The 14,959-nt window shown below is 36.8% G+C and overlaps 1 protein-coding gene across 2 annotated transcripts; it reads left to right on the top strand.

The window, feature by feature from the left end:
- The first annotated feature begins 5,990 nt into the window (after nt 1–5,990).
- LOC115965320 (protein C2-DOMAIN ABA-RELATED 4-like) lies at nt 5,991–9,381 on the top strand. Of its 2 annotated transcripts, XM_031084510.1 has the most exons (4): nt 5,991–6,145; nt 6,309–6,518; nt 7,775–7,870; nt 8,699–9,381. In XM_031084510.1, exons 2-4 carry the CDS (start codon nt 6,333–6,335, stop codon nt 8,987–8,989), a joined length of 573 nt encoding a protein of 190 aa, XP_030940370.1. In that variant the 5' UTR covers nt 5,991–6,145; nt 6,309–6,332; the 3' UTR covers nt 8,990–9,381. The 2 variants fall into 2 exon arrangements, with proteins under 2 accessions (XP_030940370.1, XP_030940371.1); XM_031084511.1 differs by lacking the exon at nt 5,991–6,145 and having other exon boundaries at nt 6,308–6,518.
- Nucleotides 9,382–14,959: the final 5,578 nt, after the last annotated feature.

Below are 14,959 nucleotides of genomic sequence, written 5' to 3'. Positions count from 1 at the left end.
TTAAAATTTGATATTTCAAAAATAATAAAATTAAACCTCAATTCATTTAGGAACTAATTTATTTTTTTACTCGTTCGAAATTTCGGGTTTTTATTTTTTAATTTTGAAATTATATAGTTTAATTTTTTATTTTTTTAATCTCCTTTATAATTTATTTCTTTTTGAAACTAAAAAATTTAATTTATCATATTCCTTAAGTTTTGCTATGTTTTAATATATTAAAAAAAAATTATCTTTCACCAAAGAAAAAGAAAATATGGTTTTGGAGTGATTAAAAAAATAACAAAGTTTGGTTATAAAATTGGTAGCACCCCAAGGCTACAACTCTCACTTAAAAAATTAACAAGACAGTATATTTTAAAAATCTAACTATTGAATTGTATACTCTTTAAGTTCTTAACACATATGTAAATTTCATGTCAATCAAACTTTATTTACTATACCATTTATAAAATCATTTTTTATGCGTAATTTTATACTATAAAAATTTGAATTTTTAAACATTTAATTGATGACATAGCTATAATTTTTTATTTTCTGAAAATTTTGCAAATATAAAATATATAAGAAGAAAATAAAATCTAACGATAAATTTGTCAAAATTCATATCCAATAAAAAAAAAAAATTGAGTGGATTTGTTGTTTTAGGCTATAACCATGTTTGTTACCAAACTTTGTCCCTAAAAAAATAAAATAAAAATAAATAAACATTACTAGGGAAAGGAATGAAATAACCCTCCTAGTAAACTTATAAGTACTTTTAAACAAAGAAGAGGGAAGTATATTTTTGAAAAATTATTTTATTATGCTTATATTCATCATGTGTTTCCATGGCAAACGCATAAGGTGTGTGTTTTCAATGGGGAACGAAAACTTGAAGAAAAATTTAAAGACCACAACCAATTTTAAAGCCATTTTCACAATTAACTGATATGGCTGAATTGTGAGTGAGGAAAAAAGGTAATGAATTAATGTAAATGTGATAAGTAGACAATCATAACTTACCACATAAGATAATTGTAAAGATTGGTATGGAATTGGTTGCTGTCCTAGAATAAATATATTGTGGAAGGGAGTGCAGATTTTTTTATGGCTAGCTAGAAAAGTGAAAACAATTCTTCTATTGGAGTGAAAACAATTTTAATGAAGAAATAGAAAACATTGTAGGTTCTAATTAACTCAATTAGTAAAATATTTAATAGTTGAACAAGATATTTGTGATTCAATTCATGCCTACACCAAAAATCAATTAATATCTTAGTTTGATGATAAATAGTACAATAATAAAAAGCGGACGCTATAGGGTGAAACTCTATAAATAAATAATAAAAAAATATATTAAAACATGTATACTACGATAGAAGAACATGACCCATGAGACCTAATGGATCAAGAAAAAAAATACATACCTTATTAAAAAAATGACAAAATTTAGTTATAAAATTAGTTGTAACCTTAGGTTACAACCTTACTCAATATATATATTATTGGATGTGTATTTGATAAATTCATCATTGGATTACATTTTTTTCTTATATTCTCTATGCTTGCAAAATTTTTAGAAAATTAAAGATCAATAGTTATGTCATCAATAAATTGTTTAAATTGCAAGTTTTTGTATTTTTTTTATTGAGATTTTTTTTTTTTTAAGAATCTTTTGTAGTTTAAAATTATGCATAAAATATAAACTTATAGATTATATAGTAAATAATATCCATTGACACAAAATTCGACGTATATTAAGAGCATATAGAATATACAATTTAATGGTTAAGTTTTCAAAATATATAATTGTAGGGACACGGTTATTTAACGACTCAAGAATGGCGTTGGGCTCGTAAGTAAAGGGCCCTAACAATATGATTTGTAGAGAGTGGGCTTGAAAGGCAGGACCTTGGTCACAGGTCAGCGGTTTAATCGTGGTTTTTATGGAAGTTTATATATGGGTGGACTTGGCTTGACTAGCTAAGCCTTCCATTAGTGCGGATTATAAGATTTAAGTCCTCGGACTCTATCCGAGGAGCATAGTATCCTTCCCCTTCTCCCTTTTGTAGGATTTTCCCCTCCCTCCGGGGGTCCCTTTCCCCTTCGCTCTCTTTTCTTTTTATACTAGTGTTCACCTCCCTTTTAGTGTCCACGTGTAAGTTTTACTTTCTAGGGTGTAGACCTGTCCTGTCAATCCATACCTAGAGTGGTTGGGGATAGTTGGAAAAGTTAAATAGCATGGTTTGGAGTATGGGCCTATCAGATGCAGGATTATGTACTGCGATGTTGGCAGCTTTCTCCCTTGTCCTGCCCCTGTACTGAGTTTGTCCTTTTCTTCAGGCGTTTTGTGAAGTGCTGAGCATAAGATCGTCCTCGGCCATATCCTTGGGCCTTTTTTAGGCTTTCATTATGCGTCCTCGGCAATAACTCTCCTCGGCTTAGGCCTTGGGCCCTAATGTAGAGTGGGCCTGGGCCACAAATTCTCTGGCCCCACAATAGCCCCTCAAAATCCTGCTGCCCGACTTTTAGTTGGGGATGAGGGTTTTGGTGATGTTGGGCCCACATCATGGCTTGCTCGAATTCTGTACTTTATTGATGTTGGTGTTTTTCCATTTGCACGGGAGATGTGCCGAATTAAGAGGCATCCCTTCAGTTTTACTCTCGCGGTGTCCTTTGACGTTTCAGTGCTCGAGGCGCGCCTTCACGAGGGTCTTCAAATCTTATGGTTGCAGATGGTGTTAGAAATCGAGCCAAAACCGTCTTATCCACAGCATTCCTTGGAAACCTGCATAAATTAAATGCCACCAACTTGCCCTTTATATAAGTAAGATAGGAGGTTATTCCCCTTATATATAAACCCCTCGGCTCCTTCAAACTCATAATCCTTCAGCCATAATCACAGTCTCCATATCCAGTGCTATCCACCTTTAGTGCAATATGTTTGAGGCACGAGTGGGGGTGAAGGAACCACACCCGCCACAGAGGCATCGGATCCTTTCGAGACTTAAGGTGGTGTGGTCTAGACAGGGGAGACACAGACTCAAGATAATCTTCCGCTTTGACAAGGTGGGGATGGAATCTCTGCCTCTTTCAGTCAAAATCCGAAATAGGTATTGGTTGCATCAGATTCTTTGTGCGTCAGAAGTAAGGTTTTCCACCATCAGCGCCGTCTGCTCTATTGCAAGCGTGGCTAACATGGAGGCTCATCAACTTCCGGTGTGGCCACCGACGAACACTCCGCTCCCTGCACCTTTTCTTCAAAGGTGCTAGCTCCATGTTAGGCTCTTTTGCTGCCTGAGCCATGGGCATGTAAAAGTATTGAGGAATGGTTTTCGCAGACAACGTTCTGGAGCTGCTACATCTCTCTTCTCTGCGCCTCTTCCTCTGTTTTTTTCTCATTTCCTTGTATCTTTTCTTTTGCTTATGTAGTTAGTTTTTAGTATGAGTTCATTCAAGCTCTTTCATTGTACGTTGTACTATTTCTTTGTCTTAATAAGAGATGGATCTGTTTCCTTCTAAATACTTTTCTTTTCTGCAGCAACTACTTTATGAATGGGGTACTACATGTATATTTTCCTTTAATGATACTTAGAGCAGGAAACCTTGAAACAGAAAGCTACTAATTTGAACTTATCGACATTATCAAGTACAATAATGCTAACTCACAGTAGATTAAACTTATGAGACTAACCGAGATAACAGCTGAGTGCTCCGTAATGCATGTGAGGCAATCGTTCGAGAATGATAAACTCAAAATAAACCATCCGAGAGGGTTGCTGAGTAGTGAGGGACTTTGGCCTTGTTTTTGATAACACCTGGCCCTATCACAATCGCATCAATTCCCCTGGTATTGAGGATCCGAGGGTAGACTGGGAATTCCATTTAGTCTAGGGACTAACCCAACTATTAATGGGTAACTCCTCTCCGGGGTAGAGTCTAAGGGCCATATAACGTCCAGGTTATGTCCAAAACTTGTATTTTTTCTGTTAAGTAGTTGGTTTCCCCACAGGCTTGAGTCCGAGGACCATACAAGGCCTTGGTTCTGTCCAAAACTTGTATTTCTTCTGTTAAGTAGTTGGTTTCCCCACAGGCTTGAGTACGAGGACCATACAAGGCCTTAGTTCTGTCCAAAACTTGTATTTTTTCTGTTAAGTAGTTGGTTTCCCCACAGGCTTGAGTCCGAGGACCATACAAGGCCTTGGTTCTGTCCAAAACTTGTATTTTTTCTGTTAAGTAGTTGGTTTCCCCACAGGCTTGAGTCTGAGGACCATATAAGGCCTTGGTTCTGTCCAAAATTTGTATTTTTTCTGTTAAGTAGTTGGTTTCCCCACAGGCTTGAGTCCGAGGACCATACAAGGCCTTGGTTCTGTCCAAAACTTGTATTTTTTCTGTAAAGTAGTTGGTTTCCCCACAGGCTTGAGTCCGAGGACCATACAAGGCCTTGATTCTGTTCAAAATTTGTATTTCTTCTGTTAAGTAGTTGGTTTCCCCATAGGCTTGAGTCCGAGGACCATACAAGGCCTTGGTTCTGTCCAAAACTTATATTTTTTCTATTAAGTAGTTGGTTTCTCCACAGGCTTGAGTCCGAGGACCATACAAGGCCTTGGTTCTGTCCAAAACTTGTATTTTTTCTGTTAAGTAGTTGGTTTCCCCACAGGCTCGAGTCCGAGGACCATACAAGGCCTTGGTTCTGTCCAAAACTTGTATTTTCTCTGTTAAGTAGTTGGTTTCCCCACAGGCTTGAGTCCGAGGACCATACAAGGCCTTGGTTCTGTCCAAAACTTGTTTTTCGAAGATTAGCCCCTCGGCCAAGGTGGGGGGCGTTAGCTTGATGTTGGAGTCCCCTAGAGCTGCCTGTGCCATTGATACTGCGAGGCGTAGCCCCTAGCGGAAATTCATGTTCAGAATAACAACAGCGTGCTGCTGGAAATGAAGGAGCTTGCGCCGACCCTTACTTGACAGAGGCTTGGCTGCGCCGCCACATGTGCCAACGTGCAAGCCTTCCCACAGACGGCGCCAATTGTAGGGACACGGTTATTTAACGACCCAAGAATGGCGTTGGGCTCGTAAGTAAAGGGCCCTAACAATATTATTTGTAGAAAGTGGGCTTGAAAGGCAGAACCTTGGTCACAGGTCAGCGGTTTAATCGTGGTTTTTATGGAAGTTTATATATGGATGGACTTGGCTTGACTAGCTAAACCTTCTATTAATGCGGATTATAAGATTTAAGTCCTCGGACAGAGTCCGAGGAGCATAGTATCATTCCCCTTCTCCCTTTTGTAGGATTTTCCCCTCCCTTCGGGGGTCCCTTTCTCCTTCGCTCTCTTTTCTTTTTATACTAGTGTTCACCTCCCTTTTAGTGTCCACGTGTAAGTTTTACTTTCTAGGGTGCAGATCTGTCCTGTCAATTTATACCTAGAGTGGTTGGAGATGGTTGGAAAAGTTAAATAGCATGGTTTGGAGTATGGACCTGTCAGATGCAGGATTCTGTACTACGATGTTGGTAGCTTTCTCCCTTGTCCTGCCCCTGTACTGAATTTGTCCTTTTCTTCAGGCGTTTTGTGAGGTGCTGAGCATAAGATCGTCCTCGGCCATATCCTTAGGCCTTTTTTGGGTTTTCATTATGCGTCCTCGGCAACAACTCTTCTCGGCTTAGGTCTTGGGCCCTAATGTAGAGTGGACCTGGGCCACGAATTCTCTGGTCCCACAACAATAATATTTATTTAATTAAATAAAATTACAATTTTAAAATATATCAAATTTTATAACTTTTTAAATAAAAAATAAAATAAATAGAAAAGGAACCGGAAGACAAGAGAGTAGACAGCCGCAGCCACGTTATTGTTCTTACAGACAAAGCATTAATTGCGGCTAAGATGGTTGCAGTCAACGTCAAAGAACCAACCACAAACGACTCTCCTCCAAATATTCCGCGACTGACAACCGAATACCCTGGTCACCTCACCTCACCTTCTCCCACCAAAAACCCTCCAATATCCACACCCACAATCACCCTCTCTCTCGGTTTCCCTTCCTCCCAACGCCAACCCCAACCAAAAACTCAATCACAATTTACTCAGACAGAACAGAGATAACAACAACAACAAAAACAAAAACAACAACAACGTCAACGTCAGACAAGGAGTTTTGTCAGTTTCTGGTGGGCTCCACAATCTCTCTCTCTTTAATTTAATTGGGCTATTAATAATATTTTAATTGTTTGCAGATTATTATTATTATTATTATTATTATTATTTTTTATTTTTTGTGGTGGTAGAGAGGAGAGAATTGAATTGAATTAATTTTTTTGGTAATATAAAAAGAAAAAAGAGGGAGGGAGGGAAAAAATGGCAACAGAGGCATCACCAAGAAGAAGAAGAAGTTCACCGGATAAGAGTGGAAGATCATCATCCACGTCTCTAATGGAAAATCTGCTTGGACTCCTCAGAATTCGCGTCAAGCGCGGTGTTAATCTCGCCGTTCGTGACGTTCGTAGCAGCGACCCTTATGTTGTCATCAAGATGAACAGACAGGTCTCCTTCTTCATAATCATTTCTCTTCTTCTTCTTACTATATTTGGCTTTTATAGACTTTTTTTTTGTGCACTGATATAATTCCAGAAAAATGAAAATTATCTAGGAATCATATTTAGTATGTTATTCTTTTTAAGGATCCGTACGTACTATGCAGCTCAAGGCGTGAAACATGAGCTTATGTTATCATATGATGTACCCCTTGTTCTCTTTGAATTGGTCTTGTTCGAAACAAATACAGTTATGTAGGGTGCAATTAGCTGAACTGGTAAATTATTTTGTCAGGAATAAGGGACCTGTCATCGAATATTGCGTGATGGTAAAAGACAATCATTGTGGAGTGGATCCATTTATATTAACCTGATAATAAAGAAGAATCATTATAGAACTAATGTCATTCATGCTTCCTGTATTCTGCATCACATGAGGAAGATGATCTTGGTGGAAATTAATAATTGTGATTATTTTTAATTATTTCCTATAATTACAAAATTTTGACATTTTAGCTTTTTTTTCCCCCATTTTTTTTATATACTAGGGCAATCATAATTCTTTGGCAGATATGTAAATTTGTGAACATATGATATCTCAGAATCTTCATTTCATTTTTTGCAACTAAGGGAAGATTATATTTCTTAATTTTGTGGCATCTGATCTTAAGATCCTATTTTATGTATTTGTATCTGAGAGAGAGAGAGGCAGTTATGTGTCTTATGCTTAAACCAGTTCCTTCACTAAACTTATTGGGTAAGTCAAAAGTGAACAACTGAAAATTAAGTAGTCCGGTCTGAAATTCACAAAACATTCATATCTGGCATTTGAGGAGGTCAATTTTAAGTGTTGGTAATGATCTTTTGTATTTAATACTTACTAAATATGCTTGCAAGTTGGGTTGGAGTGTATGCTGTTTACATGACAAAAAGAGATGACCATTACAAGTTTACAACCATTGGTTTCCCCTTAATTTGATTACAATATAATTCCTTTTCGATATAAAGTAGAATATTCATAACGATTCTAAGTGAATTGAATGTTCTAGGCTATGCTCTGCTGATTGGAAATTCAATATTCCTCTTTTCTGGTTTATTTTGTTTCTTGTTCCTTCCATTTATGAGTTAACTCAATAAATTTTATTAGGCTAGCAATATGTTTCTTTTGTTTACATTAGTTTCACTGATTTCTGTGAAATCATTTTCAAGTACTTGTGGTTCATTTCTGATTATCTAATCAGATCTAAGCGTGAACATGTGTTGCAGAAACTGAAGACGCGTGTTATTAAAAAGGATGTTAATCCTGAATGGAATGAAGATCTAACTCTTTCTGTTACAGACCCTAATCATCCGATCCAGCTGGTAAAGTTTTTTTTGTCCACTGGCCCATGCATAAATATGAAATCCAAATGAAAACACAGGCACTATCTTATGATGATGTGAAAATAGCTACCTCCTTGTTTGTGTAGTTTTCCATGTGCTAATACAAAGTGCAATTCCAAGTCAAAAACATGAGTTACGAACTTGTGATGGTTTTAAAGAAGTTCCTATTGTTTTCTAGATACAATCAACAATGAAAACTATATTAGGATAATCTTTTAAGTCGAAAATAACTTATATGTTGTGTACTTGTGCTTGCATATGCAATGAAGAATGGATTAAGTTGACTTGACTTGTTAATGCTACTCTATCTTATGGTAATATTAAAATTTTGGTTAAAAGAGGAGTGAAACACTGGAGCATGATTTGCCCCTTACATGCATATATCTGTGGGCTAACTGGGTTGTCTGTTATTTCCTTGAAGAATGTTGGACTCTGACTCAGTTACTAGAAATTTCCCAAGAAAAAAAGTAATTAATAATTTGCACATTCATATATCTTAAGTTGTTATATTCTCCTATTAGACTGCTTTCTCATCCCTCAGAAATAGAAGGCAATGAAAAATTAACAGCTTCACTAGCCTATGACTTGATGGTAAAAAATCTCCGTTTTGGGGGGAAAGACTTGTGAAGAGTAACATAGATGCAGAGCCAATTCTTATACATTTTTGCCCTGCCCCTACATGAAGTCAAATATGGCAAAGCCACTTAATGAAATCTTAATTTTCTTAGGCTTCTCTCTCTCTCCTCTTCCTTTTCTGTATTGTTCCTTTTCTGTATTGAAAATCATTGTTGTTTCTTGTGATTGCAGACCGTTTATGACCATGACACATTTAGCAAAGATGACAAAATGGGAGATGCAGAGTTTGAAATCAAATCATATATAGATGCCTTGAGGATGAATTTGTCAGGCCTCCCAAGTGGCACCATAGTGTCGAGAATACAACCAAGCAGGCAAAACTGCCTTTCTGAAGAGAGCTGCATCACGTGGACTGAAGGCAAAATGATTCAAGATCTCTGCCTCAGATTGAGAAATGTGGAATGTGGGGAAGTTGAAATCCAATTGCAGTGGATTGACCTTCCTGGTTCCAAGGGTTTATAAAGTTTATGAATGATGCTCCTTTATTTGCTTTCCTTCATGCATACTGTATCAGCTCTTCTACAACCCTGCGTAATGTGATGAGCTTCATGTTGGGGTTAGTTTGTTCATAGATGTGTAATGATATGACTTTGGATGTTTTTGTATTGTCCACTGTATCCGGTTCGTAGCTCATTAATAGGGTTGAACAATTTTTGGACGTTGTTACCAAGACTGCTATGTCGTATGTTCTCTATTATGGTTTGATCTAAATCTTAGTTTCATGCACACTTTATCATGTAGTTCAATGTGTATTTGCAAATTATCATAAGAAAATTATGTAAAGCACATGAAAAATGTCTGCATTATATTTGCATTTTGAGATTGATCTACTGAACTTTCATTGACAAGCACAACTTGTTAGTAGAGGTGACCAACGTTTCTGGAAATTTTAAACCATTTCACAACATCCTATGTTTTATTTGTTTGATAATTCAATGTTACAACAATTGGGAGAGAGGGTATTTGAATTTTGGTTCTCCTTACGAAGGAGACTAGGCAATACCATTAAAATACAAAGCTCTTGGCACCCCAACCTATGTTTTAAAACTTTAATTTTATACATTTGGCTATAAAATGTAGTGAATTAACATTTTATGGTAACTCAAAGTAAATATCTTTGAAACTTAACTAGTTGACACCATGGTTTTGAAACTCGAACCGGACCATATGGTTTGACCGGGTCAACTGGAAACTGTTCATTAATGTGATTCTTTTAACCTTAATAACCAACTATTACAAGAAATTTCGTGAATCGTGAGAACTGCCATTGAACCTCCCGGGTTTTGAAAACCTTAAGCGGTTCTCAAAGTTCAAATCGTTAGTTTTCTTTTTTTTTTTGTTACTTACAGTCATTGTTGAAACTTTAAGCCTTCAACTTCAACCACCCACCGTGGGACTATCAGACTTGAGATCACTCGCCATCTTTGTTCTTCTTCTATGTCTTGATCGCTCTCTCTCTCTCTGCATTTTTGCAGATGCCATATATCTGCATTTTTGCCTGTAGAGTCTTCTTCTTCTTCTTCAGTTCTTTGTAGATGATGTACTGCCTTGCTTTACTCTCAACCACTAAAGGCTTGTTTTACTGGTACCCACTTATGCTTGCTGCCAAGCACTTCTTATGGCCTGTTTGGTAACGTTGTTCTAATAACGTTGTTTGTATTTTTTAGAAATATGTGTTGATAAAAAAAATGTGTAAAAAAATTTGTAATGTTGTTTAAAAACTGAAAATTGTTGCTTAAAATGCCATAACAAATAGCTCCTTAGGGTCCGTTTGTTTTGGCTTCAAACCAATTTCGGAAATACTTTTCTGTAAAAGTGTGTGTTTGGTTGTTACGGAAAATTGGGTCAAACTGAAAATATTTTTAGTGTTGACCGTAAAATAAGGGACCCAAGGCATAAAATATTTTCCGTTTTCATTTTCACTTCAAACCATTTACACTCTTCACATTACTTTCTCTGAGCTTCTCTCACACGCACTCCTCACAACAGCAAGTACTCTCCAAGCTCACTCACACCGAGCTCTACCATCTCCCTCACACCAAATGCAACCGATCCTCTCCCTCACGCAGCCGATCTTCTCCACCCACGGTGAGTTTCCCTTTTCCATTTCTCAATCCGATCCACTCGATCTCCCTCTCCCTTTTGAACCAAAATCCACCAAACACCACCACCGCTGAGTCCGAGTTCCGTCAATGAGTTCCCACTCTCAAAATCCAACCAGACAAGGACGTGTACTGTCCTGGCAATCCTCTGATCGTCACAATCCAGATCTCCAACCCCGACACCACCTCGTCGCTCTTTCTCGACTGAATCGGTTTCGAAATCAGGGCCGTCGAGAAGCTCGATTCTCAATGGTTCGCCACTCACAAACCCTTACCTGGATCATCGCCGATCTGCTTGATCTCTTTGATCTCTGATTTTTTTGTTATTGTTGTGGTGGTGTGTGTGGTGGCGTTTTGGTGGTTTCTGTGTTGTGTGGTGGTGGGTTTTGTGTGGATAGTGGTAGATTGTCTGTGGGTGCTGGTGTGTGGATAGTGGTGGATTTTATGTGGGTGCTGGTGGATTTTTTGATATAAAATTTGGTTGGAAGCTGAGAAAATGGCTGAGAAAGTGTGAAAATTTTGTAGGAAAATAGCATTTTCAAAATATTACCAAACACTGAAAATTGTTTTCTAATATAATTTTTAAAATGCAACCAAACACTAAAAATATTTTTCTTAAAAATATTTTTATCTGAAAATATTTTAGACTCAAAAAATATTTTACACTGAAATAAACACAGCCTTAAAATTAAGGAACCTGATCTTTATTTAACTCACTTTTTATTGGCGGACAAACCAATGTCTGCCCACCTACTCTTTGTATTTTGTATATATATATTTTTTTTAAATTCACAAACGGTTGACTATTCAAACTGGCATAAAAGAGAAAATATTAGATTGGCAATTGTGCTTAGAATTTAATATTTTTTATTTGCATAATTATGTTTGCTTAAAATTTAATATTTTTATTTACATAATACATAAAAGAATTTATTTGAAATATAGTTCTTTATATTTATTTGGATTATTTTAGTTAATTTTTTAATTTTTACTAATTTAATATATTTATTTATTTTTTAAACAATTACTAAATTAATTATGACGTCATCATGATTCGACCTCGGCTAAACCTTGGTCCGACCTTAAAAACCTAGAACCTTTCTCTTCTCCAATTCTTTGAACGGTCCAAGTTTGAAAACCATGGTTGACACATCTTGGTGTTTTCAATAAAAACATTCATGAATTAAATTCTTCTTTCCAACTATCGAATTATTATATTATTAAAAAAATAAAAAAAAAAAAAAAAAAAAAAAAAAAAAAAAAAAAAAAAAAAAAAAAAAAAACAAAAGAAGAAGAAGAAGATGTAGTGAAGGCTTTGTTTCCTAGTCAATGCATTGATTTCTGGCTCTTTTTCTTTATCTTTGTTATAAATAAACAACACCAATTTATGTTGTCTGTAGACTCTATACGCCACTACGCCTCAATAGTCAATACAACCCACTTAACACAATTCTTACGCTACAGCCTCCCTCCCCTCCGAAAAAAGCCCTTTTCTGTTTATTAATTTAGACTGAATTAATTTGAGTCAACCTGAAATTGGAAAGAGTAGCGTTGTGTGGTAAAATACACGCCATTGTGATATTTATCAATGAGACCATTCAAAACGCAGTTTCAATGTTATGTTTGGAAGAATGAATTTAAATTGAAATTTAAGTTAAATTGTAATTAGAAGAAAAATTACAACAATTATATATATATATATATATATATATATATTGAGTTAACAACAAATGTAAATTAAACCTATTCCACTATATATATGTCCTAGTTAATGTTTGGGCCAGTGGGGATCATTGGGACACAGATTGAGTTTATGTTCATGAAAAGCTTCAATTCCCCACCCCACAGCACTATTCTCAGGGTTTTTATAATTATTATTCTTGGACTTTAATGTAAGTGTTAATTTAGTCATAATTTCAATTTGAACAATCCAAATAATTTAGAGTGCTTTGGTTAAATAAATGATATTCTCATCTTTGTAATTGTAGGGTACAGAAGTGGAAGGAAAAACAAAAAATCAAAGAGAGGGAAAGGTGATTACTTTGAGTTATTACCTTGGTGGACATGGTAGATAAGGCTTTTTGTTCATTTATTTAGTTGTGGAAGTTTGAGATATTATTGTTTAAAATGACCCTCTTCAGGGTTGGGCCAGCTCCTAATAGAAGATAATGTTTTTGGGCTTGTTAGCATTGAATTGTTTCCGATTGCTTGGCAAAGAGCTCCATTAATAAATCACAAATATTTTTGGCCCATTGTACATGTCCTCTGGAATTGAACCATGCAACGTTATATTATATCGGATCTTTCTCTCTCCTGGTTGATTCCAGATGTTGTACTTGAATATATTGCAGTTTCGGAAGGCAAAAGAATATATATGAACCCTGGACCTTTTTTTAAAAAAGAAAAATTTATAATTTTTTTTAATTAATAAGAGCATTCTCATTAAAAATGCTAAATGCTATAAATGCTAAATTTTAACATCAAATTTGTAAAAAGGACCAAAAAGCAAGCTACAACAAACATACTAAACTTTAAAAAAAAATAGCAACTAAGCTACAGCGAGCTTTCATCTTTGAAAGCTCACTGTAGCTCCAATCTTAAAAAAATACATTATTATTTTAATGCTTGTGGTGAAAAAGGTGGTTTGAGTAGTTGTTTTTTATTATTTTAATGAATAGTTTATATTATTTTAAACGAAATAGTAAAAAAATAGAACCTTTAATATTGGATGTGTTGTAAAATGAGTTGTTAAAATTGGTAAAGTGGCTTTTTGATATGCTAAATTTCTAAAATTTTTAAAAGCTTTGATGGGAATGCTCTAATACATTAAGAAAACTAGCATGTAACTCCATGCAAACGGATGGATGCATTTAAAATTAAACAAAATTTTTATTACAAAAATATAAATGTGGGGCCCAAATAATTTATGGGTCAGGCCCATTTACCCGTAGGGTGTCCAAAGGCCCAAGCCGAGGAGGGCTATGGCCCAAGCTTGATAATATAAAGCACAAAATGGCCTCGGGTTACAGCCGAGGACAGTTCAGTCCTCGGCGGACCCAAAGTCCCACCGGAGAAAGGGGCAAAAACGGTATAGAACTAAACTTGAAAGAAAATCTAAAATATCCAGGGAAAGCTGCCCTTATTGCCATTCAATACTCTGCACCTGACAGAGCCGTATTCTTCAGCTTTTACAACCACCCCCAACGACTTTGGGTATGGGCTGATGGGACAAGTATCCATCTTGGAAAGTTTGACCCTATACGTGGACGAAGGACAGTGAACGCAGGCGAGTATAAAAGGAAAAAGGAGTAATCTAGAGTAGGGGCTGGGAAAAATGGCAAAAAACCAGAGCCTCCCAACCCACCTCCAAGAGAAAGACTCCAGGGGTGAAGGAAACTTTACCGTGTATGAACACCACGAAAGACCCACCGTCTGGTGACCAAGGCCTAGCCTTTCAAACCCACGCTCTACAAATGATATTGTTTAGGCCTTTTTACGTGCGAACCCAACACTGTTACGGTCCGCCACGAATCGTGTCCTTACAATTGGCGCCGTCTGTGGGAAAGGCTTGTGTGTTGGTATAGGCGGTAGGTCGAGAGAGTTCCTTTGTCGTTTTTAACCACTGGTTATAGAGTTTTAGTGTAAAGTTCCGCTAGGGGCTACGCTTCTTGACTAAGGGCTACGCTAGGTGGCGTTAATCGCGTGGATAACTCTAGGGGCTTGGCCAAGGAGCTAACTCCCCTAAAGCCAAGGTCCCATGCAAAGAGAAAACTGAGTTTTGGACAGAACCAAGGCATTGCATGGTCCTCGGACTCAAGCCTATGGGGAAACCAACTACTTGGATGAGAAAACTAAGTTTTGGACAGAACCAAGACATTGCATGGTCCTTGGACTCAAGCCTATGGGGAAACCAACTATTTGGATGAGAAAACTGGGTTTTGGACAGAACCAAGGCATTGCATGGTCCTCGGACTCAAGCCTATGGGGAAACCAACTACTTAGATGAGAAAACTGGGTTTTGGACAGAACCAAGGCATTGCATGGTCCTCGGACTCAAGCCTATGGGGAAACCAACTACTTGGATGAGAAAACTGGGTTTTGGACAGAACCAAGGCATTGCATGGTCCTCGGACTCAAGCCTATGGGGAAACCAACTACTTGGATGAGCAAACTGAGTTTTGGACAGAACCAAGGCATTGCATGGTCCTCGGACTCAAGCCTATGGGGAAACCAACTACTTGGGGAATGAGAAAAAAACTGGGTTTTGGACAGAACCAAGGCATTGCATGGTCGCTCGACTAAGCCTAATGGGGAAACCAACTACTTGATA

This window comes from Quercus lobata, chromosome 10 (assembly GCF_001633185.2).
Source record: "Quercus lobata isolate SW786 chromosome 10, ValleyOak3.0 Primary Assembly, whole genome shotgun sequence".
In the NCBI taxonomy this organism is placed as follows: domain Eukaryota; kingdom Viridiplantae; phylum Streptophyta; class Magnoliopsida; order Fagales; family Fagaceae; genus Quercus; species Quercus lobata.
This window is presented reverse-complemented; position numbering and strand designations above follow the sequence as displayed.